Source organism: Macaca nemestrina, chromosome 19 (genome assembly GCF_043159975.1).
Source record: "Macaca nemestrina isolate mMacNem1 chromosome 19, mMacNem.hap1, whole genome shotgun sequence".
NCBI lineage: Eukaryota > Metazoa > Chordata > Mammalia > Primates > Cercopithecidae > Macaca > Macaca nemestrina.
In genome coordinates, this window is record NC_092143.1 from 79,651,877 (window position 1) to 79,675,423 (window position 23,547).

Here is a 23,547-nt window from a genome sequence, read left to right on the forward strand (position 1 = left end):
AGAGCCTGTTTCCTCATTTGTAGAAACAGAATAATAACAGTGTGTACTTCATAGGGTTCTTGAGAGCATTAAGAGATGTATTTCATGTAAAGTGCTTAATATTCTCCTGGCAGTAAAGACTAGATTTTCTTCCCACTCCAGATCCTTGATTCCTCTGCTTAGAGACAGCAGCTGTTACTGGTTTCTTTTATGATGTCTCTGTTGAGATATTTTGATAGAAAAAGCAGTAAAAAATGGAAACTGGCACATTTCTAGATTTTATTGACTTTCTTAAAAAGAACTTTGACAGATCTGAAATTTTACCCCATTTGTAAGCTAACAAGTTAACCTGCCTCAGTTTCATGGATACTGGCAGGGGGCAGCATCCTGGGTCAGTAGGCAGCATGAACTTCATGTTAGTTCCCCCTGACATTCATATCTAATGGTAAGGGAGGAGACCACCTGCATATTGTCTTATGCCCAATTTCTGCCTCCAAAGAAAGAAGAAGTAAAAACTAAAGGCAGAAATGAAATCCACAAGCAGACAGCCCAGAGCCACACCCTGGTCCTGGTAGTTAAAGATCGACCCCTGACCTAGTTGGCTGTGTTGTCTATAGATTACAGACATTGTATAGAAAAGCACTGTGAAAATCCCTGTCCTGTCCTGTTCTGTTCCGTTCTAATTACCGGTGCATGCAGCCCCCACCAAGTCACATACCCTCTGCTTGCTCAATTGATCACGACCCTTTCACATGGACCCCCTTAGAGTTGTGAGCCCTTAAAAGGGACAGGAATTGCTCACTCGGGGAGCTCAGTTGTTGGAGACGTGAGTCTTCCCGAAGCTCCCGGCTGAATAAAGCCCTTCCTTCTTTAACTCGGTGTCTTGGGGGTTTCGTCTGCGGTTTGTCCTGGTACAACAGGAGTGATATGGAACAGCCCAGGTGAATGCTGTGCATCACAGCTAAGGGACCTTGACTTGGGAAACCCTGTCTGTAAGAAAACTCACTCAGCTTTTGCCCCAGGAGAAGATATTCTCTACAAAAATAATTGAGAAGATAGTCTGAAACAAAAGCTGTTCAGCGCTGCTGCTCACAAAATGTGCACAAACCTGAGACCCACAAATCTTTCTACCAGCCTATTTCTTCCTCCTTCCCCACTTTCTTTAACTAAAAAAGAAATTTATAAGTTAATTTCAGTGGAGAAGTAGATGGTTTTTTAACCATCAAATACATTATAAATTCACTAGAAAAACTGTAAGCCTTATATATGTGGATATAAAGAAAAACTAATTATGTGCAAATGCAAGAATATTGGCAGTATGTTGTATTTGACAGTAACTCTTTGATAAAGTCAACTAACAGCACAATTTTTAAAAATAGGTGTAGTTTTTTTTTTTTTTTTTTTTGAGAAGGAGTCTGGCTCTGTCGCCCAGGCTGGAGTACAGTGGCCGGATCTCAGCTCACTGCAAGCTCCGCCTCCCGGATTCACGCCATTCTCCTGCCTCAGCCTCCCGCGTAGCTGGGACTACAGGCGCCCGCCACCTCGCCCGGCTAATTTTTTTTTGTATTTTTTAGTAGAGACGGGGTTTCACTGGGTTATCCAGGATGGTCTCGATCTCCTGACCTCATGATCCGCCCGTCTCGGCCTCCCAAAGTGCTGGGATTACAGGCTTGAGCCACCGCGCCCGGCCAGAAAAAATAGGTGCAGTTTTTAAAATGCAGTTGTTTGGATTTTTTTTTAGTTATTAAATGTTTTATCCTTATGTCAGTTAAACAGGTTATAATGCTTTACAGGTTATATAGAACTTTCAGAGAAACTTGACTTAAATCTCAAAATAGTCCAATGAGAAGATAACCCTGTTTTATAGGTACAGAAATTGAGGCTTAAAAAAAATTAAGTGAGTTGTGCAAGGTCAGATGTTAGTAAGTGGCAGAATGGTCATCTGAACCCAAGTTCTCAACAACAATTATAAAAAATCTGAAAGTCTGTTTTTTCCTAGAATTTAGCTACTTTATCTTGACCCTTCTCAATCAGTAGTCTGTCTTCAATGATTTGGACTTTAAACCACTTTTAGAAATATGTCTGTGAACTCATGTGCATATCCAGAGTTTCACAGGTCAGCAAGAGAATGCCTCAGAATAGATTTTCCAATATGTAGCAACATGGGCCTAAATAATAATTTTCAAGATTATCTCTATATTTTTATTTTAAATAAAAGTGCATGCCAGATCCTGGATTAATGAGAAAGGGATCAAATATTAATCCAAAATGGAAGCTATTTTAATTTAGAGATTTGGTGTTATTTAATTTGATATACAAGGAGGTTAGAAGGAGAAATAGGTTTTACAATAGAGAAAAGTTTTTCTTACACCTGATGAGTGTTTTAAGTAGGATTTTTTGGGCCAGTTAATCCATGCTAATAGGAAATTTGGAAAATAGAGAAAAATATAAAAATATAAAATAGAGTCCCTTATTTCATTAACATCGTAATAAGAGATAAGCACTTTTAATTATTTATGGCCTTCTAGTCTTTTAATCAGTGTCTGTAAATTGAGATAATTTATGCATTTTTGCTTTTTTGCTTTATTTAACCCTGATTCCAGTTTCTATGTGATTATTTTTACAAAATATTTTTGTTAGCTATATCACGTTCTAGTGTCAGAATTATTAGTATTTAGTTAAAATATGCTCAGATTGGGCTTTTAGGTTGTGTTTTTGCTGCAGTAAACATGATAGGAACAACATGTTTTCATGTACAGCTTTATCCTCATTTTGTACTATAGGAAAAATATCTAGGTTAGAATTACTAAGTTAAAAAATGGACACTTGGGGCCGGGCACAGTGGCTCACGCTTGTAATCCCACCACTTTGGGAGGCTGAGGTGGGCAGATCACCTGACGTCGGGAGTTCAAGACCAGCCTGACCGGCATGGAGAAACCTCGTCTCTACTAAAAATACAAAAAATTATCCAGGCATAGTGAGTGGCACATGCCTGTAATCCCAGCTACTTGGGAGGCTGAGGTAGGAGAATCGCTTGAACCCGGGAGGCGGAGGTTGCAGTGAGCTGAGATCATGGCATTGAAGTCCAGCCTGGGCAACAAGAGCGAAACTCTGTCTCCAAAAAAAAAAAAAAAAAGAAAAGAAAAAAGACACATATTTATGCTTTCCATATTTCATGGTAATTTGCTTTCTAAAAGGCTATATGAATTTTTAAGTGTGCTTGTTTCTCTATATGTTCAACAGAATGGAGTGCTATCTTTACCAAGTTTGGTAGAGTTGGTAGTTTGATAGCTAGTAATGTTATTTTAAATTGCATGCTTTTAGTTACTAGTAAGCAATTTGAATTCTGTGAAACTTGTTCATGATCTTTACTCATTTTTTTCATTTTTAAAATGCATTTATGATCTCTTCAGGCTATTAGCCTCTTGTCATCAAACATGTGCAAGATTTAAGACTCACCAGTGTAGGGTTAACGGATGAGTTCTCAGAGGCAAAGGCTTTATAGAGAATAGAAGATAGAAGTGTGAACTGAGCCCTGAGGACAACCTGCAAGGAGTGGATAAAAAGCCAATAAACAGAAAATTTTAGTGTTCAGAAATTAAAGAGAAGATTGAATACTTTCCCTCCTCTTAAAATTAATCCTTCCTTTATTATAAATATACAGTCTTTTCTCTCAGGATTTAGTTCAGTAACTCACTGATGTTACTCAAAAATTGTTATTAGATTAAAAAAATTTTCTGAGCTAAGATGACAGTGACTGTCTTCTAAATTTTAGTTTCAGTTAATTTTTCAAAACAAAACCAACACAGTCGAAGCCCCCTTGTGCACCTCTCTCTGACTGCATCCCTCCCTGCCTCCCAGTTATCCTGAAATTGATATTTATCACTCCCATCTTTTGTACCTGTCTCACATCGTGTACCTTAGCTTAATTAAAACAGATGTTCCATGTAAACTTATTTATTAATATTTCTTCAACTGAAATACCATTTGGACCTAGGGAAAAGTTAAATATACTATTGTGTTATATTACTCCATTTACTTTCTTCTATGTTTGCCTTTGAATTGTCCAACTCTTTGCTAGTTCCATGCTTGGTTTAACCCAGTGTTCTGCTGTCTGTGGTTAGCAGAACTCAGATATTGGAGGAATCCAGAATAGTAGTTGAAATACTTGGGGTGGGGGACAGGGTAGGAGTGGAGGGTAGGAGCAAGAGGGCCAAGAGAAATGAAATGCAGCTGAGAGAATAATCAGATTCCTTCCAAAGCAACTGAACATTGTCAGTCTGCATAGCATCATAAATAGCTTTCTAAAACTACTGTTCTTCCCCGCCCCCCCAGATGGAGCCTTGCTTTGTTGCTCAGGCTGGAGTGCGGTGGTGTGATCTCGGCTCACTGCAACCTCTGCCTCCCGGGTTCAGGCGATTCTCCTGCCTCAGCCTTCCGAGTAGCTGGGACTACCAGTGTGTGCCACCACGCCCAGCTAATTTTTGTGTTTTTAGTGGAGACAGGGTTTTACCATGTTGGCCAGGATGGTCTCGATCTCTTGACCTCATGATCGGCTTGCCTTAGCCTCCCAAAGTGCTGGGATCACGGGCATGAGCCACTGCACCCGGCTAGAAACTACTTTTTACAGCTGGAGTTTCAGAACTAATTTAGTAAAGGATTGAAAAGGAGGATACAGTTGACTCATTTGTACAGAGTATATGACTCATTTGTACAGAATGAAAACATGTTTATGAACATGTTTCACACTAAGTGAAAGCTGGCATCCAACTTGATTCAGACAAAAGTGAAAGTCAAGAAGTTAATAGTACATTAATTCACCAAATGCATGCCAGCAGAGCATGGCAGGAAGGTACACAACTCAGCAGATCTGGGTTGTCCTGGTTCTCCTATTGACTCGTGTGTGTGATGTTAGGCGGGTGAATCTTGCCTTTGAATCTCCATTTGTAAAATACCTCTCCTGAAATAGAGATGGGTAGGGTAGTATACCATATTTCTTAAGATCTTTTATAAGTTGATTCCATTGTTTTAAATTATGAATCCTAAAGTATTTCTTTATGAAAAAATTTGTAAGGCTGTGATTTACTAAACTTCCTTAAAATTTTAAATTTTAGGGAAGACATGTAAGGAATTTACATAAGACAGCTATGCAAAATGGAGCTGGAGGAGCTTTATTTGTGGTAAGTAATTACTTACATTTCTTTGGAAAGAAAAGACTTGGAAATTTGGGTAAATCCATTGTAAAAATCCAAAATATCTTAAATACCGTTGTCTAAAATTGTGGGAATTTACATATAGCTAATTGAATTTACTACATTTCAAAAGACGTGTAGTTCCAGTTGAACCTCATGAGTTTAAATTAGTACCAGGAAAACTCTGGGAATAAGAATTTATTTCCAGTGAAATTACTGGAGCCCTAACCTGATTCTCATCACACTTTGGATTCTCAGTCATGTTGGCTTACTGAGGGTTTTGAAGATTGTAACTTGTTGAATCCCAAAATGACACTAGTTTGAAACTTACGGGTTTTAGTAATGTAGTAACTAGATTAGCAGCTGGTCTTTATATTTTTAGTTTCCGGAGTTTTAACTATAGATAGAAGTCTATGAACTCCCCAGATTAGTCGCACAATTTGGAAAGGATAAGATACTGTATCTCCCTTTTCTGACAAGGTGCAGTTTTCAGGGATTACTCTTGTGTAAAGGAAATATAGTGGACTTGTGTGATGATTTAGTTAGTGGTGGTGGTGTAAGAAGTAGCTTCCTGCTACATATCAATCATCAAATTGGCCACATATTTGAGATCATTGTCTAGAGTTTCTGTTTTCTTTCCTCTTTTGGTTTATGTCCTTTAAAAAGCAGAACTCTGAGAGTTAACATATCAAGAGATTCATTTCTGTATTCACCACACATACATAACATTAATTGATCGTAAGTGTTAATCTCAGTGTGACTCATTTGATTTCCTGTTGACATGCCATTTCTTGTCCGTTTTTGAAGAGGGCCTGCGTCTGCTCTTTTAAGAAGAAATCAAGCTTCTTGCTGTTGGCTATTATGGGAAATGTGGGAAAGAGATGGTGCTTTTTTTTCTTTTTTTTTTTTTTTGAGATGGTCCTTTTGTACCCTCCTAAAGTAATGGGTCTTAACCCTTTTGGATCCCAGATCCCTTTGACAATCTGATACCCTCTCTTTTGGGAAAATACACATGTTCACATTTAAAATTTTGTGTTTTAATTTCATAAAGGCTTCCAATAATTGGTAAGTTTTGGTAATTCTGTCAAAAGATCTTATTCTCTAATGAAGCTGGATAACACTTTTTGTTGTTTGGGTTTTTTGTTCCTAAAGGTACTTTTCTTATTCTTTAAATGGTCCTTTGTAAAATTTTAAATTCTAACTTTACTTTGGTAATCATACTCATCAAATGTGTGTAGTCATTCTTTTTGATGGAAGGATAGGGTGCTATATATCATGTTGGAATTAAAATGGAGAGATTAAACAATAAGTAATAGTATAGTAATGTACAGTATTATTCACACTTGCGAGAATTCGGATAATTCTGAAAACCTTTTTTTGTTGTGTAGCACAGAGATACTCCTGAAAATAACCCTGATACTCCATTTGATTTCACACCAGAAAACTATAAGGTATGGCTAAATTAACATTATAATTAATGTACCAAATAGGTAATATTTTCTAGATGTGGAAAATGATGTTCTTTCTTTTACACAGAGGATAGAGGCAATAGTAAAAAACTATCCAGAAGGCCATAAAGCAGCAGCTGTTCTTCCAGTCCTGGATTTAGCCCAAAGGCAGAATGGGTGGTTGCCCATCTCTGCTATGAACAAGGTACTGGATTCATTTTTGCCTTAGTTCCAAAAGAGAAGAGATTGTGTATGATAATTTCCTTTTATAGAAATTACTCTGATCATCTCCAGTGTCAGAATCTAGGATTTTGGAGCCCTTTAGCCATTTGTATGTTTCCTTGAATTGTCTTTGTGTTTTTGTTCGTTCCCTTAATGCATAGAGGTGATTTCTAACCTTGCAGGAAATAGGGAAGGCATTATGGTGAAAGAGGGTATATGTGTTTTTTTTTTCTTTTGAAGGAAATGGTCATAGGAAAGATAAAAGATTCCAAATGTGTATAACTTAGTACCAAGATATTCTGAAAATGAATGTAATATTTAAACACTAGAATTACAGAAAAAAAGATCTGCTCAACAGTCTGAAGATTTTTAATATTTTATATCTTTGGCTGTAGGCTGTAAGAAAAATCTGTATAATATGTGATGTTTTTACAGTTTATGCTGCTTTGGAATCGACCTATAGAAATGCTATGGATGACCCATTTTATACGAAGTTACTCTATTCATATAAGATTCATTTTTTCTGGCCGGGCGCGGTGGCTCAAGCCTGTAATCCCAGCACTTTGGGAGGCCGAGACGGGCGGATCACGAGGTCAGGAGATCGAGACCATCCTGGCTAACACAGTGAAACCCCGTCTCTACTAAAAATACAAAAACTTAGCCGGGCGAGGTGGCAGCGCCTGTAGTCCCAGCTACTCGGGAGGCTGAGGCAGGAGAATGGCGTAAGCCCGGGAGGCGGAGCTTGCAGTGAGCTGAGATCCGGCCACTGCACTCCAGCCTGGGTGACAGAGCGAGACTCCGTCTCAAAAAAAAAAAAAAAAAGATTCATTTTTTTCTAATAGTTTTCAGCAGTAATCCAAATTTCAAGTTTATTTATATCCTATTAATATAAATAATTACATTTGTATGGTGATGTATTATAGCATATCATTTATAAAGTGCCATATACAAAGTTTGATTCTGATGAGAATTACACAACTATTAAAGCCGTGTTATGTAATGGAAAGTATTTTTGACTTAGAACTAAGACACCTGATTTTTCTCTGAGCTTCCTCATTGGCAATGAAAGTTTTGAACTAGGTAGATCTCTTCCAATTATTACGATTTTATTTTATTTTATTTTATTTTTTGAGATGGAGTCTCGCTCTGTCGTCCAGGCTGGAGTGCAGTGGAGCGATCTCGGCTCACTGCAATCACTACCTCCAGGGTTCACGCCATTCTCCTGCCTCAGCCTCCTGAGTAACTGGGACTACAGGCACCCACCACCACACCCAGCTAATTTTTTGTATTTTTAGTAGAGACGGGGTTTCACACTGTTAGCCAGGATGGTCTCGATCTCCTGACCTTGTGATCCGCCTGCCTTGGCCTCCCAAAGTGCTGGGATTACAGGCATGAGCCACTGTGCCCGGCCTATTATGTTACAATTTCTAAGCAGTAGTACTAGGACTAAATTCATTTCTAAATCAATGCATTTTCTACTTGACCGACTATAATAGAGATTTTGTTGTACTTCATTCTTACCACTTTCTAAACTTTATTTTGTTATAACTGTTAGGCTAGACTATCATCTTTCTAAGAGAATAGGAATATCCTCAATTTATCTACTAGGATCCTAAATGCAAATTTTAGATTTAGTTTATTGATCTTTTATTGCATTGTATAGTATTATAACACTGTGTGGATCCTTGGTATTTTTTCCCTATGAAAAATGTTATAAAGCAAGTTTAGTGAGTTACTATCCTGACTAAACATAGGTGGTTATTTTTTCGATAAATTATATATTTCTTGAGAAGTTACTTAACATTTTTTAAAAATTAAAATAGCCAACTTTATAATGATTTAGGTATATGTTTCTAATTATAATTTTATTATTATTTTGAAAACATCATGTTTTTAATAATGATAAGCCTGTTGGAAATCTTGTTGAGTGTCACGTTAGCAGAGCAAACTAAAAATAAATAAGAAACTGAAAGTGAAAACATTTAAAAAATAAGACAGGCATGGTGGTGTACGCCTGTAGTCCCAGGTACTCGGGATGCTGATGTGGGAGGATTGCTTGAGCTCAGGAGTTTAAGACCAGCCTGGACAAGATGGTGAGACCCTATCTCTTAAAAAATACGTATTTATGTATTGTCCTATTATATTTAGGGTTGGATTTGTGTGGGCGAAAGGCAGGAAGTTTAGGGTATAGGGAATAGACTCAAGATTCTTTGCACTTTACATTTGGGACTTTTATTTTAATGTTACTGCCCCTCCCCCCAACCCATGAAACACCCAACCTTACAACAAAAAATATCCAGAAGCTTAATATTTAACCATCACTAAGGTGTAGGGAGATGTGCAGAATTCCAGGAAGGAGCCTTTTCAAATGAGCCAGGGTCTCATTCCAGATTTATTAAATTATTCCTTTGGTAGGGTTCCAGCATGTATATTTTGATGGAGAGCTCCACAGATTTGGGAATACATCCTTGATTTAGAACTGCTGAATGAAATAGCACAACTACTTTATCTGTCACAAGTGAGTCATGATTGGACATCTTTTGAGAATACATTTCCTTTAGAATTCCTAGTATGAGAAAGTTCAACATACTTGTCTGAAATGCCCACTCTTCTTTTATATCAGAATATGGATATATGTATAATTTCTAAGAATACCAGATAGTAAGTCTTAATGATAATAGGTCACCTAGAAAGTTGTAGACAGAATTATAAATTACAATAGACAAGGACCGGCCCTGGCAAACAGCTAGAAAGCCTTGTTTTCCCTAACAGACTTGCCCTAAGAAAAGCATGCTGAGTTGGTGATCCCCTTAGTTCTGAACACCAGAATGTCAAAACAGTTGTTTTCTATTAATGTCTTGATGTGAAGGGTTAGAAAGTACTAGATTATATGATCCAACTTTCAAAAGAGTATTGTGATATGAAATAGAAGTAGTGTTTTGGATTATTGTGGGAGAAGAGTGTGTGATTGTGTAAGTATGATAATATGTGTATACATATATGTAGAGTTATAAAATTTTGAGTTTACATATTTAAAATATGGGCCAATTAGCTTTGATTTTCAACCTTTTTTTCTGTTGCTGTACCATTTGTATGTAGGCTTTTTGGAAAAAAATTGGTGAGGGTTTTAAAAATCTAATTGCTTCCTTTATTGGAGTTTGGCCATCAATTTTTTGCCATTTAGACAGATTACAAAATATGAGTTTTGATCAAAGTAGAAATTCTTAATAGTGAAAGACTTAAAGATTTAGAGAAAAAGAATATCCTTTTACAGAGGTGAGAAGTAGGGTAGAAGGAGGAAGTTCTGTTAACTCCATTAACTTTTGGGCTCTGTATGGTTTAAGTGTAAGTACATTGTCTGCAAAAATTGAAGAGTTTATATCTCCCAGTTACCCAAGACAAGTATGTTTTCTGCTCTTGAAGAACTTTTCTGTTTTTACCAAATTGAGCCAATATTGAAATTATACTTTGTACAACATAATTAAAGCTCCATTACTAACATTGTAATTATCTTATTTTTAAATGTCCTAATATTTTAGGTTGCAGAAGTTTTACAAGTACCTCCAATGAGAGTATATGAAGTAGCAACTTTTTATACAATGTATAATCGAAAGCCAGTTGGAAAGTATCACATTCAGGTCTGCACTACTACACCCTGCATGCTTCGAAACTCTGACAGCATACTGGAGGCCATTCAGAAAAAGCTTGGTAGGGAATACATGATATTTGTAACATGGATAAAAAATAGAATTGTCTCTCTAGATTTGATACATTTCTATCTAAAATTTCCAACTTGTGCCATCTTACTGGATCTGTGTTTCCACATCTTTATTTCTTCCTATTTGGTATTCTTCCTCGGTTCTTAAAGCTGAGTTTTTAATCTTTTCATTTTTAATCAGTGTGTTTGAAATGCTTCTAGAAGTTATAAAATATTCATTGTTTAGAAGATTGTTTCACTTAGAAAATTGTTTCACTTATTATTCTGTGACAGCATGTGGTATATTGAAAAGTGACCCATTATTGTCCTCATATTCTTCTAAAGAAGTCATGGAACAAATAAGATATAAGCATAGTAAGAATGCTTTGGGAAGGGAAATTTGAAACAGATGTTATTATAGTAGCATTTTAAAAGTAAACGGGCACTTTCCCCTAGAAAACTGCTATTGCTACACTTCTAACTATATATGTCAAATTAAGTACTATTTTGTTATTGAATATAAAGTACGTGCATGTTGTAAAAATAGCTGGGTGGTATTGAAATATATAAAACAGAAAGCTGAAGTTGGCTCAAAATCCCCACCCCCAAAACCATCAAGGTATAAATCCTGATAACAATTGGATATATTAGTTGTAGATTTTATATCATTTTAATTATTAAATATATAAATGTACTATATGTATGCTTGCTTTTTAGACTTTATTTTGGCTGTATTTCTACAGCACAATATATATGTCTGCCTCATTTTTTTTTTTCTTTTTTTTTTTGAGTTGAGGTCTCACTTTGTCACCAGACTGGAATGCAGTGGCTCAATCATGGCTCACTGCAGCCTCCAATTACCATAAATATCCAGGTTTTAAAAAAATTCTTTAAACATTTTTGCATTTAAAAGATCAAGTGATCTTTTACCTCACCTCCTAAGTAGCTGGAGCTATGGGTGCATACTGCCAAACCCAGCTAATTGATTTTTGTTTTTGTAGAGAGGGGTCTTGCTATGTTGCCCAGGCTGGTTGTGAGATCCTGGCCTCAGGCAGTCCTCCCACCTTGGCCTCCCAACTGCTGGGATCACAGGTGTGAGCCACCATGCTTGGCCTGCCTCATTTTTCTGTTACAGTTACTTTGATGTACACACATCTTTGCATACTTGTCCTGTTGTATACTGAGATTGTTTACAAGAAGTAGAATTGTAGAGTCAGACTTTGCTGTATTTTTCCCAAATGCATTCCGTAAATGTATGAGACTACCCATTTTCTTCACATCCCTTAATAATCTTTGACGTTAGAAGTTTTCTGAGTCTTTACCAAATCTGATAATGTGACTGTGATTTTAGTAGTTTAATTATTGCAATCAAAATGAAAATAATACAGCCTGATGCACTTCTGTATAACAACAAACACTGTGTCCTCTGAAATATGATTGCTTTTAAAGGAACAAGTCCACTAAAAATTTCCTTGAATGTTAACATTACATAAAGAGGTTTTTTTGGGGTTTTGTTTGTTTGTTTGTTTTTTTGAGAGAGTCTTGCTCTGTCACCCAGGCTGGAGTACAGTAGCACAATCATGACTCACTGCAGCCTCAACCTCCTGGGCTCAAGCAATCCTCCTGCCTCAGCTGCTTGAGTAGCTGGGACTACATACCAGCTACTAATTTTTAATTTTTTTGTAGAGCTGGGTCTCCCTATGTTGCCCAGACTGGTCTCAAATTCCTGGGCTGAAGCCATCCTCCCACCACCGCGTCCCAAAGTGATGGGATTATAGGCTTGAGCCACTCACTGCATTTGGCCTACGAGTTTTTTCTTTTTAAAAAACTTTTTTTTTTCTTTTTTTTGGGGGGGGAGATGGAGTCTTGCTTTGTCTCCCAGGCTGGAGTGCAGTGGCCGAATCTCGGCTCACTGCAAGCTCCGCCTCCCGGGTTCACGCCATTCTCCTGCCTCAGCCTCCCGAGTAGCTGGGACTACAGGCGCCCACCACCATGCCTGGCTAATTTTTTGTATTTTTAGTAGAGATGGGGTTTCACAAGTGTTAGCCAGGATGGTCTCAATCTCCTGACCTCGTGATCCACCTGCCTCGGCCTCCCAAAGTGCTGGAATTACAGGCGTGAGCCACTGTGCCTGGCCTCTTTTTAAAAAACTTAATAGTCTTAAACTTTTAATTTACCTCTGTAAAAATTGTTCTTTTTTTTTTTTTTTAACCAAATCACTATTAAAATATAACCTGGTCCTTAGAGTGTTTGTTTATATTTTTAGGAATAAAGGTTGGGGAGACTACACCTGACAAACTTTTTACTCTTATAGAAGTGGAATGTTTAGGGGCCTGTGTGAACGCACCAATGGTTCAAATAAATGACAATTACTATGTGAGTATTTCATGTAATATAAGTTAAAGTTGTATGATTCATATTTGAAATATTTTAAATATTTGATCTTGTGTCCTTAGATGTTGGTTTCTGAATTATTCATTTAGAAGAAATGGTTACCATAAATATCCAGGTTTAAAAAAATTTTTTAAACATTTTTGCATTTAACTTCAGAAGACAAATTTTAAAACTTTAGATTATGAAAAAGTTAATAATTTGGATATAAGTACAGAAAATAATCCTTGTGTAGCCAACTATCAGGACTTAACTAAGAGTAATATTTTGCCACATTTTACTTCAGATATTATCATCATCATTTGTAGAAATACGCTACAGATACAGGTGAAATACTCCATCCCAAATCTTTTTCTCTTCCTTTTATCCCAGAGATATCTTTTATCATTATCATAAATTGTGTCTATATATGTATGCAGCCATACTAATACGTTATATGGCTTTTAAAAAAATTTTTATAGAGATGGTATCATACCTCTGAGTACTGCAGTTGGATCTCACAAGTTTTGCAGTCTTTTTTGTTTTTGATTGTTTCTATTGTTTTTTTAAGTTTTTCATTTTGATTCCTTTGACCTGTAAGTTTCTAAAAATGTTCTTAATATCCATATATATGGCATTTTCTAGTTATTTCTTTAAAAATTGCTTGCTACCCTAATTATATCACCATTTTAATTCAAGATACCTTGTTAGCTCATATTTCTTAGAAATTTGTTTATGGAAATTTTGGAGGGACTGTATTTAAGGTAGATTTTCTTTAAGAAGGGATTTGCTTTCTCTCTTGCTCCTGGCACTACTGCTGGCCCCAGAAAAGCCCCTCTCCTTATACCCTAGGCCTCTGTTCCTCTGGTGTGAAAGGTTCCAGACTAGCAGTTTTCTTTGAGGGATAGTTTACCCTTATACTGAGGTTAAAGCTTTTGGGGACCTTAACTTGTGTAGCTTATATGGTCTTCTGTTAGACTCTCTGGGGCTGGCTGGGTCCCTTGCCCCTTGCCCCTCTAAGCTTTGAAACCCTGAAGCCAAGTTTGCTTGATGTTCCACTTTTTTTCTTTGGTTTTCCTTGAGAATTTGGCCTCTGGGTACTTATTTCTTGATTTAAATAGGAATTAGACAATCAAGGCTTTGTGTGAAGCATTGTTAAGTCTAAATATAGTAGCCTGTAGACGGATTTGTCTGAGATAGATATTCTTTCAGTTAGCAGTAGTTAGATCTTTAGGGATAGATATTAGGCATCTAGTTAACAAGTTACTACAGCTACTTTGTACCTTACTGTTTCTTCAAGAATACAGCATTTATTTAGTATGTACCTTGACATTGTTCTACTTTATATAGTTTCTCATTAATCCTCAAAAACATGCTGAATTAGGTTTACAAATAAACTTGAGGAGGCTGGGTAACTTGTCCAAGATTACTAGCTAGTAAGTGATAGAGCCAGAACTCAAATGCAAATATGTTTCAATTCAAAGCAATATTCTGTATTGCCTCTTCAGCTGCAGCTCTTGTTGCATATTATATTTAGCAGTGTGTACTATATATAGGAGTTACTTAATTGTTGATGCCTTGGTAACTATCTTGTGAGCTGAGATAGACAATAAAATAACTGGCATTAGGGATTTACAGATTTCAGCAGTAGAAAGTAATTTTGTGCCAGGCGTGGTAGTTCATGCCTATAATCCCAGCACTTTGGGAGGCTGAGGCAGGAGGATTGCGTAAGCCCAGGAGTTGGAGACCAGCCTGGGCAACATAGTGAGACCTTGTCTCTATAAATATATTGATATAAAAGAAAGTAATTTCAATATGACTATTGTTAATTTTTTTCCAGGAGGATTTGACACCTAAGGATATTGAAGAAATTATTGATGAGCTCAAGGCTGGCAAAATCCCAAAACCTGGGCCAAGGTATGCTTTATTTATATATAAGAAGTTTTAGTGGCTCACCTAAATTAATCTTTCACATAAACTTAATTTAAAAAATTTTATACCTTAAGTTCATAGGAATTGGCAGGAGCTTTGGATAGTATTATCTGTATGAATGTCATCTACAGCAAGAATTTTTTTTTTCTAAAACCGTGTCTGATAGTCATCTGATACCTATCTGAATATTTATAGAGAAGGAAATTTTACTACAAATAGAAATCTATTCCATTATTTAGAAGTTCATACTGATAGAAGATTGACCCAAAGACTATCTCCTTCTTAATTTCTACCTCAAAATCCAGTTCTGCCCTTTGAATCAACAAAAGGTAATTTTAGTACCTCTTCCAAATGACAGCTCTTCAGTTATTTGACATAGCTACATCTTTTTCTTAGATGGAATATCCAAAATTGTTTCATTGTTTTTCTCATATGACATAGCTTTGGTCTCCCTCCTCTGTGGGTTTTCTAGTTGGCTAGTGACTTTAATGCTTTAATGTGATGCTTAATCATGTTTTTTTTTAAAATATTTTGAGACGGTGTCTCACTCTGTCACCCAGTCTGGAGTACAATGGCGCAGTGGCACCATCTCGGCTCACTGCAAGCTCTGCCTCCCAGGTAGAAGCGATTCCCCTGCCTCAGGCTCCTGAGTAGCTGTTGATTACAGGCACCTGCCACCACGTCCGGCTTTTTTTTTTGTATTTTTAGTAGAGATGGGGTTTCACCGTATTAGCCAGGTCTCCGATCTCCTGACCTCGTGATCTGCCCACTTTGGCCTCCCAAAGTGCTGGGATTACAGGCGTGAGCCACCACGCCCAGCCTAATCATGGTATTTTGAGATACATACTGAGCAGCACAGAGCATTATGGGACTGCCTCCTTTGTTCCAGACATTATGCTTGTAATAATTCTGCCTAATTACATCAACTCCTACTTCAGAGACATTACGCAATTAACTGCACTTCATAATACATAGATCTTTTTCTATTCAGTTTATCCAGGTTGCTCCTATCCCATACTTGTGTTATATTAATTACTTTCCTTTCAGTTATGAACTTGAACTTTTACTTTTAAACAAACCCTTATTCCATATATAAGTGTTAAATCACTCAAAATTCTCTCAATACTAGCAAATGTTTGCATGGTTTTAGTCATAATCCCTCAAATTTTTTGTGTTTATATATATAAATTTTTTCTTCCCTCAGCACATTTGTAGGTTTTGATGTCCATACGGTAATTCTAATGTTTTAAAACAGCTGTGATGTGCTCTTACTCCAGTTTTAAAATATTTTTCTTAAGCTTTATTATAAATAAAAATTCCCTGAAGTAGAATTACTAAGAGGGTATGAGTGGTTCTATAGTTTGCTAAAACTACTAATAATACCCTATTTAATGAGAAAATGAGGTCGATTCAGGATAACTTAAGTTTAGTAAATGTTAGCTGACCCCTGTTGACCATTACTTTCTTTTCTAAGAAACACATACTGTTTTCAACACCCTGAGCGTATAGAATTGAATTTCCTTAAGGAGTTTTGGCATTTTCTTCCTAATTCCTCACTTGCTTGGGTATACCCCCTTTTTAAGGAGGTAAATCATTTCCCTGGTGAAAAATCATTCTCCTTTATGGAGGCAACTGAAGTGAAATCTTTAGTCATCTAACATTACAGTATCTTTTTAGCTAGTGCTCCTATCTCTTACTTATTCTTGCTTTAAATAGACACTCTCCCCCCACTAAAAGTACAAATTCCATAGTATTTTCCACAAGCTTCACCTGCTTTTTAGGAGTCAGGTATTTTAAAATAAATTCATGCTATTCTTAGGTTTGTACTTCAACCCATAACTTCTTTCACCTTTTGGGTACTCTAAAGAATATCTCAAGTGCAGATTTCCTTGTGAAATCCACTTGGGTTCTTTAGATGGCCCCTCTCTTCTGATTAGATGTTTTAAATTCTATAGTCATAACTTTGTTGGGTTCCCCCCCCTACCCCCAGATGGAGTCTTGCTCTATCACCTAGGCTAGAGTGCAGTGGTGTGATCTCGGCTCACTGCAACTTCTGCCTCCCAGGCTCAAGCGATTCTCCTGCCTCAGTCTCCTGAGCAGCTGGGACTGTAGGCATGTGCCACCATGCCCAGCTAATTTTTGTATTTTTAGTGGAGACGGGGTTTTACCATGTGGGCCAGGCTGGTCTCGAACTCCTGACCTCAAGTGAGTTGCCTGCCTTGGCCTCCCAAAGTGCTGGGATTACAGGCATGAGCCACCATGCCCGGCCACTTTGGTGTTTAGAATCTTCTGCTTTGCTTCTTGTGAACTGTGGGATCTATGGTTCACAACATTAATCCAGTTATTACTCTCCTGCCACACAAATTGATAGTTGCTTTGTCTACTTTGTTATGTCACATTACGTTACATACTCAACAGTCATTTTTTTCACAAACTTTTTTTGAGTGCCTGCTGTGTCAGGCATTATTTTAGGTTGCGCGTACAATTATGAACAAAATAAAGTTCTCATCTTCTAGTGATGGAAACAGATGACTAGTGTAATATGTGAATGATAAAAAGGCTACACAATAAAATGAAGCAGCGTTAGGGGATAGATTGGGAGTAAATTTAGTGAGGAGAGGCCTCTTAGAGGTGGTAACATTTGAGCCATGAACTGAATGAAGAGCTAGAGGGAACCATGTGAAGTGGAAGGAACAGTGTTCCGGGGAGGGGAAAGAGGATGTATCAAAGTCCTGGAAGAAAAGTAAGGTAACAGTGTGACTGTAGTGAGGTGCTCAAGAAAGAAAGCAGTGGAAGGGGTCAGAGGAGATAAGGCCCAGATCAGTAATCTGGGCTGAATCTTAAATATAATAAAAACCGTTGTTGGAATGTTTTCAGTAGGGAATGAAATGAGCAATCTTAAAAAATATTGTCATAGTTGCTATGTGGAGATTAGAATTTAGTAGATGTGTGGGACTAAGGATTTATGAGTGATTTCCAGCTTTTTGGCTTGAGCATCTCTGAGGTTCCTTTACCGAAAATGGAGATTTGTGGTAGGGCAAGTTTGGGGAAGAAAAGTCAAATTTTGTTTTAGACATAGTAAGTTTGAGATGCCTGCTAGACATCCATGGTGTGATGCTGATAGGTAGATATGAACCTGGAATATAGGGAATAGGTTAGGGCTGGAAATGCAAATTGGGGATTCATCAGTTATTAAGGGTAGTATTTAAAGTTATAAATCCGGATGACATCGGGGTGAAATTAAAATCTGTTATTTGTAATATGAGGTACTATAACATTGTACTTTAACAATAAGCAGGAACTAAGTACTCAGTTAAGCATTTTCAACAACATCTGATAATAATAGGGATGTTGTTTATCAGTAATCATGAATAGTTTTTCACTGAGATTTTCTTGATAGTGTTCTGGATTTGAACCAGATACTTTAAAATTATTAGTGTCTGAATCTACTTTTTTAACTTACTACCTCATTTAAAAAGCAGACAAAAGTCTACTTAGGTTTCAATAATTGCAAGCATCCACCAATGCTGTATTATATAAAGCTTGTATTTGGACATAGCAATACTAGAATGTCTTGTCAGCATATGAAAACAAGAACTTTTCACTTTACTTACCCAGTATCTCGGATATATAGGATAATGACAGAGACTGGGATAGCAATAACCATAATACAGTTATAGTTAACTCTTTAACCAAAGCTGTCTGATCCGTTTTTATTGGTATTTTAATAATAAATATCTCTGCTCTTTGAAAGAAGTACTAATGGTGAGTCTCTGTAATGAAAAACTGAGAGGAATTAAACTGCTTCAATAGTAACTGATCCCTGAGTACCACTGCTAGGTCTTATCCTGGCCAAAATTAGTAAAAGATTGATGTCTATTTGTGCTTCAAAACTGCTTTTGTATTATTGTTGGTGAATGACCACTGAAAATATTAAAGCAGTGGTAAGATAGTACAGTTGACTCTTGAACACTATGGGCATTAGGGATATTGATTGCTTATGCAGTTGAAGATCTATGTGTAACTTTTGACTCCTCCAAAACTTTACTGATAGCCTGCAGTTGTCCAGAGGCCTTATGAATAACATAGCACATATTTTGCATGTTGTATTATATATTGACTGTATTCTTACCATAATCTAGAAAAAGTAAAATGTTATTAAAATCTTAATGAAAATATGTTTACTCTTCATTAAGTGGATCATAATACAAGTCTTCGTCATCATTTCCATGTTGTATAGGCTGAGGAAGAGGAGGGGTTGGCCTTGCTGTCTCAGAGGTGGCAGAGGCTGAAGAAAATCCATGTATAAGTGAACCCATGCAGTTCAAAACTGTGTTGTTCAAGGGTCAGCTGTACTCTCTTAAACTTGACATTACTAAATATGTTTGTGCTGAGATTGTTCTTATTTTCAGTGAATTTAAAGTACTGAAAAATTCTAAACTTGTTTTCAGGTTACTAATAGATAGAAAGTTTTTAGTGTGGATTAGTTTATAACTCATTTTAAATCCAATTTTAATTCTGCATATTTAGTTTATAAAGACATTTTAAATTTTGCATAATTCCATGGGGTGCAGGTAATATCTGAGATGTAAAAAATATAGAGCCAGGCTATAGTTCCAGTGCGGTTGGTAGATGACTCTAGACAATAGTATCACTTTTGGTTTTTTATACTAAAAGTAGGAACAGTGCTGGATATAGCTCAGCAATAGTAAAAAGATAAGCACTAAACTTTCATAAAGTGATTTGTGTATACAAACTACTTTAAGCCATGAAAGTTTACAGAAAGGCCAAGTTTTCTAGAATGCAAATGAGTTAAAATGGTACACATACGTATAGCGTTGGAATGACTGACGAACCATACTTTTTGAATTTTAGTGAAGACAAGGTAATTACTAGATGGCATTTTAAGCATGAGATATCAGGAAAATAATTTTTTGTTTAGTAAGTGAAAAACACTAGTGTAAATTGTGGCTGTCAGGTGAGTGGATAGGGCTAGCTCACTGCCTCTTGAGTGTTCTGAAGCATGTTTACAGATGAAAGGGGGGGTTACATTTTTAGTAGATTAAACAAAATGATAGGCTTTATTGGAGGATTTTGTAGCCTTTGTAGTATTTTAAGGTATACTGTGTGAATGGCAAGGAAGGGAGGTTTACAGCCAGACATACTGGATCACTGGAACTCCCGTTTTTCTAGACAATGCCATGGGATTGTAATTTTATGGAACAAACTTTAGGAAATGACCAAATTATTTTTAAAGGTACTTCCGGCCAGGCGTGATGGCTCACGCCTGTAATCCCAGCACTTTGGGAAGCCGAGGCGGGCGGATCACGAGGTCAGGAGATCGAGATCATCCTGGCTAACATGGTGAAACCCCGTCTCTACTAAAAATACAAAAAATTACCCAGGCGTGGTGGCAGGAGCCTGTAGTCCCACCTATTTGGGAGGCTGAGGCAGGAGAATGGCGTAAACCCGGGAGGTGGTGCTTGCAGTGAGCCGAGATCGCACCACTGCACTCCAGCCTGGGTGACAGAGCAAGACTCCATCTCAAAAAAATAAATAGATAAAATAAAATTACTTCCATATATAAAATTGTATAATCCTGTGAAGAACTCAGGAAGTACTTACGATTAATTCTCCCATTTATTGTTCCAGAAACTTCAGTTTTTATAATCTTCCTAAATTGATCCTTTGTGTTGAAAAACTGTGTGTTGATATTAAGGAGCTTATTAATTTTAGAAGATCCGTATCTATCCAAACTGGTAAGACACTTTAAGATACCAAATGCTCAGCTTTCAGAAGACATCTAAAATGAAACTTTCAAATCCTATTCCATTCTGACATTTGATCAAGAGAAAAGTTTTAGGCAGAAAAGAAAACAGGTAGCTGAGCTTAAACCGTAAGAAGAAACCTAGTAAAGGCGAATAAAGTTTCTCCAAAATAATTTCATTGGCATTTAAAGAGCAGCAGTGGTGCCTATCAATAGATAACATAAAAAATTACAGGCCGGGCACAGTGGCTCACCTGTAATCCCAGCACTTTGGGAGGCTGAGGCGGGCAGATTGTTTGAGCCAACAAATTCACGACCCGCCTGGGCAACATGGTGAAGTCTCCTCTCTACGAAAAATACACAAATTAGCCAGGCATGGTGACGCACACCTGTAATCCCAGCTACTCGGGAGGCTCAGGTGACAGAATCACCTGAGCCTGGAAGGTCAAGACTGCAGTGAGCCTTTATTGCATCACTGCACCCTAGCCTGGGTGACAAAGTGGGATCCTGTCTCAAAAATAAATAAAATTTAAAAATTGCAAAATATAATACTTTTTTTTTTTTTTAGTTAAGTATCATTTTGCTGCTTACTCTACAAGTTTCAGGCTCTTACAATATACGACTGCTTTTTGATCTGTTTTTGTAGTGAACAAGACCTGTAATCCAAATATATTAACTGATTTCTGACTTTGTAGACATTGTTCATTACTTAGTAACTTGTATTATATGCTGTCTTGAAAGATCTTATAAATATTATGTGGTGTCACTTCCCAGGCTCCAACAAAAAATGATTTCCTAGGGCTGTAAAGAACGGACTTAAAGGATTGATGACACAATGTGAAGGGCAAAGCCAGAGGGGGTTGAAAAGATATAAACTGAACAAGTTCTTTCTTTAGGTAAATCTGTGGCAGGAACAGGTAAATTAGCAAAGCCAGGCAATAGTGGTGGACGGGTGACATGATATGGTAAGCGCTGAGCTGGGCTCTAGAAACAGAGGTCAGACAGGGCAGAGGTGAGCAATTGCCTGGGAAAGTGTGTGTGGGGTTGACAGACAGGTTCTTCTCCCTCTATGCTGCCTGTCTTCATAAATTGCTCCATCAGGACTTGTTCTTGTTTGCTTCCTTTTGTGGCTGCTGTGGCCATCCTGGTTTGGAAACTTTTCCAGAAAATTACTGCTACTAATACAGTCTCTATAATACATAAATACAAACTGATTTTGACTTCGCTGCTTCTAAGGGACATTGTCCCAAATCATATTTCCTCAAGGAATCCAGTTTCTATTTCCAAATACAATATATAAGTGTGTGTATTCCCTGTATTCACTGTGACTGTGGATCTTGATCTAAATAAAATTCAATTATAAGAAATACAGTGCTCTAGTTTATTAAAACATGGTTTTTAAAAATGTTCTCTGGGGTTGGGTATTTTTGCCATAGTTCTTTGCTTTGATTCTTGGGTAGATGCTGAATCTCCCAAATTTGGTTTCTCATCTGTAAAATAAAGTCAGTATCACTTGTCTTGTGGCATTGTAAAGATTAAATGAGCTAATGTATGCATACTGCTCAGTAAACAGGAACTATTGTTAGTGCTACTTTTGTATTTTTTATGTTTATGGTGAAGTCTGATGTTTTTCTATATTTAGGAAGAGAAGATCTTGCATCACTTGAAATGTTTGAATTAAATAATCCATGCTAGTTCTTGGGGTAAAAATAGTTACTTAACTGGGCTCTTGTGAGGTAACAATTACAATTTAAGTAGAAATTTAAAAATGTTAATCATTAATAGTTTAATATTACTTTTCATTTCAGGAGTGGACGCTTCTCTTGTGAGCCAGCTGGAGGTCTTACCTCTTTGACTGAACCACCCAAGGGACCTGGCTTTGGTGTACAAGCAGGCCTTTAATTTATATTGAACTGTAAATATGTCACTAGAGAAATAAAATATGGACTTCCAATCTACATAAACTTTTTATATTATGTTTATTCTGCTTTGTGTACATCCTCGTGGTAACCTTAGCAACTTGCAGCTCTAAGTATTATGTCATAATGACAGAGGACCATTTTAAAGTCTTCTATCTATGACTGTGAAGACATTACATAATCTAGTTAACAGTTACTCTGGTGTCACCCATTTTCAATTTCCAGATTGCTTTTATCAAGATCAGGTTACTGTGAAGTAAAAATTTGGTCAAATTTCACATGTTTTGCTTTCCCATCTTTAGCCACAGCCAAGTTTTAAGTTAACATGATCTTTCTATAAACTTTTGTCAGTGTTCCTTGGAAACATTATTGTATTTACAACACATAATGGTTACTGTATTTCCAACTGGTGAGACCTCAAGTGCACTGTAGGTTTAAGGAGGATATGGTAATTGTCTCTAGTCTCTAGAAGCATTACCTTTTTTTTTTTTTTTTTTGAGACGGAGTCTGGCTGTGTCTCCCAGGCTGGAGTGCAGTGGCGCAATCTCGACTCACTGCAAGGATTACAGGCATGAGCCACCGTGCCCAACCGAAGCATTACCATTTTTAGAAAAGAAAGGTCCAAAACACTTTTGACATTATCCTTAGCTATTCTGACACTGCAAGTACACAAAAAATAATTGGGTGAAGGTATTGGAAGCATGATTGTATACACTCTGCAGTGGTATGGATATTACAACTTAGAAAAAAGGATAAAACCATTTGTGTATTAAGAAACTAGCTGTAGTACATTAGTTTTACAAATAGGATTAGCCAGCTTTAATGCATGAATAAATTTATATATATTAGATTTATCTATCCTTGATTTCTCAAAGTCACTTGTACTTGAAACAGACCATTCACTATTTTTTTTTTTTTTGAGACAGGCTGTGTCTCCAGGCAGGAGTACAGTGGTGTGATCATGGCTCACTGCAATACTCTGGCCTCAGAGAGGTGCCACCAACCTGGTTAATTTTCATAT

General features: G+C 36.9%; 1 protein-coding gene and 1 long non-coding RNA gene across 6 annotated transcripts in view; one reads left to right on the plus strand and one right to left on the minus strand.

The window, feature by feature from the left end:
- LOC105478880 (NADH:ubiquinone oxidoreductase core subunit V2) overlaps positions 1–22,578 on the plus strand; it is a 34,945-nt gene extending 12,367 nt beyond the window's left edge. For all 3 annotated transcript variants that reach the window (XM_011736593.2, XM_071085681.1, XM_071085680.1), the window contains exons 2-8: positions 5,094–5,159; positions 6,560–6,622; positions 6,708–6,824; positions 10,381–10,549; positions 12,805–12,914; positions 14,749–14,825; positions 22,416–22,578. In XM_011736593.2, the coding sequence (XP_011734895.1) occupies positions 5,094–5,159; positions 6,560–6,622; positions 6,708–6,824; positions 10,381–10,549; positions 12,805–12,914; positions 14,749–14,825; positions 22,416–22,509 (696 nt within the window). In that variant the 3' untranslated portion in view covers positions 22,510–22,578. The remainder of the gene's footprint in view (positions 1–5,093; positions 5,160–6,559; positions 6,623–6,707; positions 6,825–10,380; positions 10,550–12,804; positions 12,915–14,748; positions 14,826–22,415) is intronic.
- Positions 47–22,420, minus strand: LOC139360071 (uncharacterized). Of its 3 annotated transcripts, XR_011617137.1 has the most exons (4): positions 20,862–22,420; positions 20,466–20,541; positions 3,439–3,525; positions 47–198 (listed from the first exon to the last, which is right to left on the minus strand). It is a non-coding gene; the product is annotated as an uncharacterized lncRNA (long non-coding RNA). The 3 variants fall into 3 exon arrangements; XR_011617138.1 differs by lacking the exon at positions 20,466–20,541; XR_011617139.1 differs by lacking the exons at positions 47–198; positions 20,466–20,541 and adding an exon at positions 2,971–3,090.
- Positions 22,579–23,547: the final 969 nt, after the last annotated feature.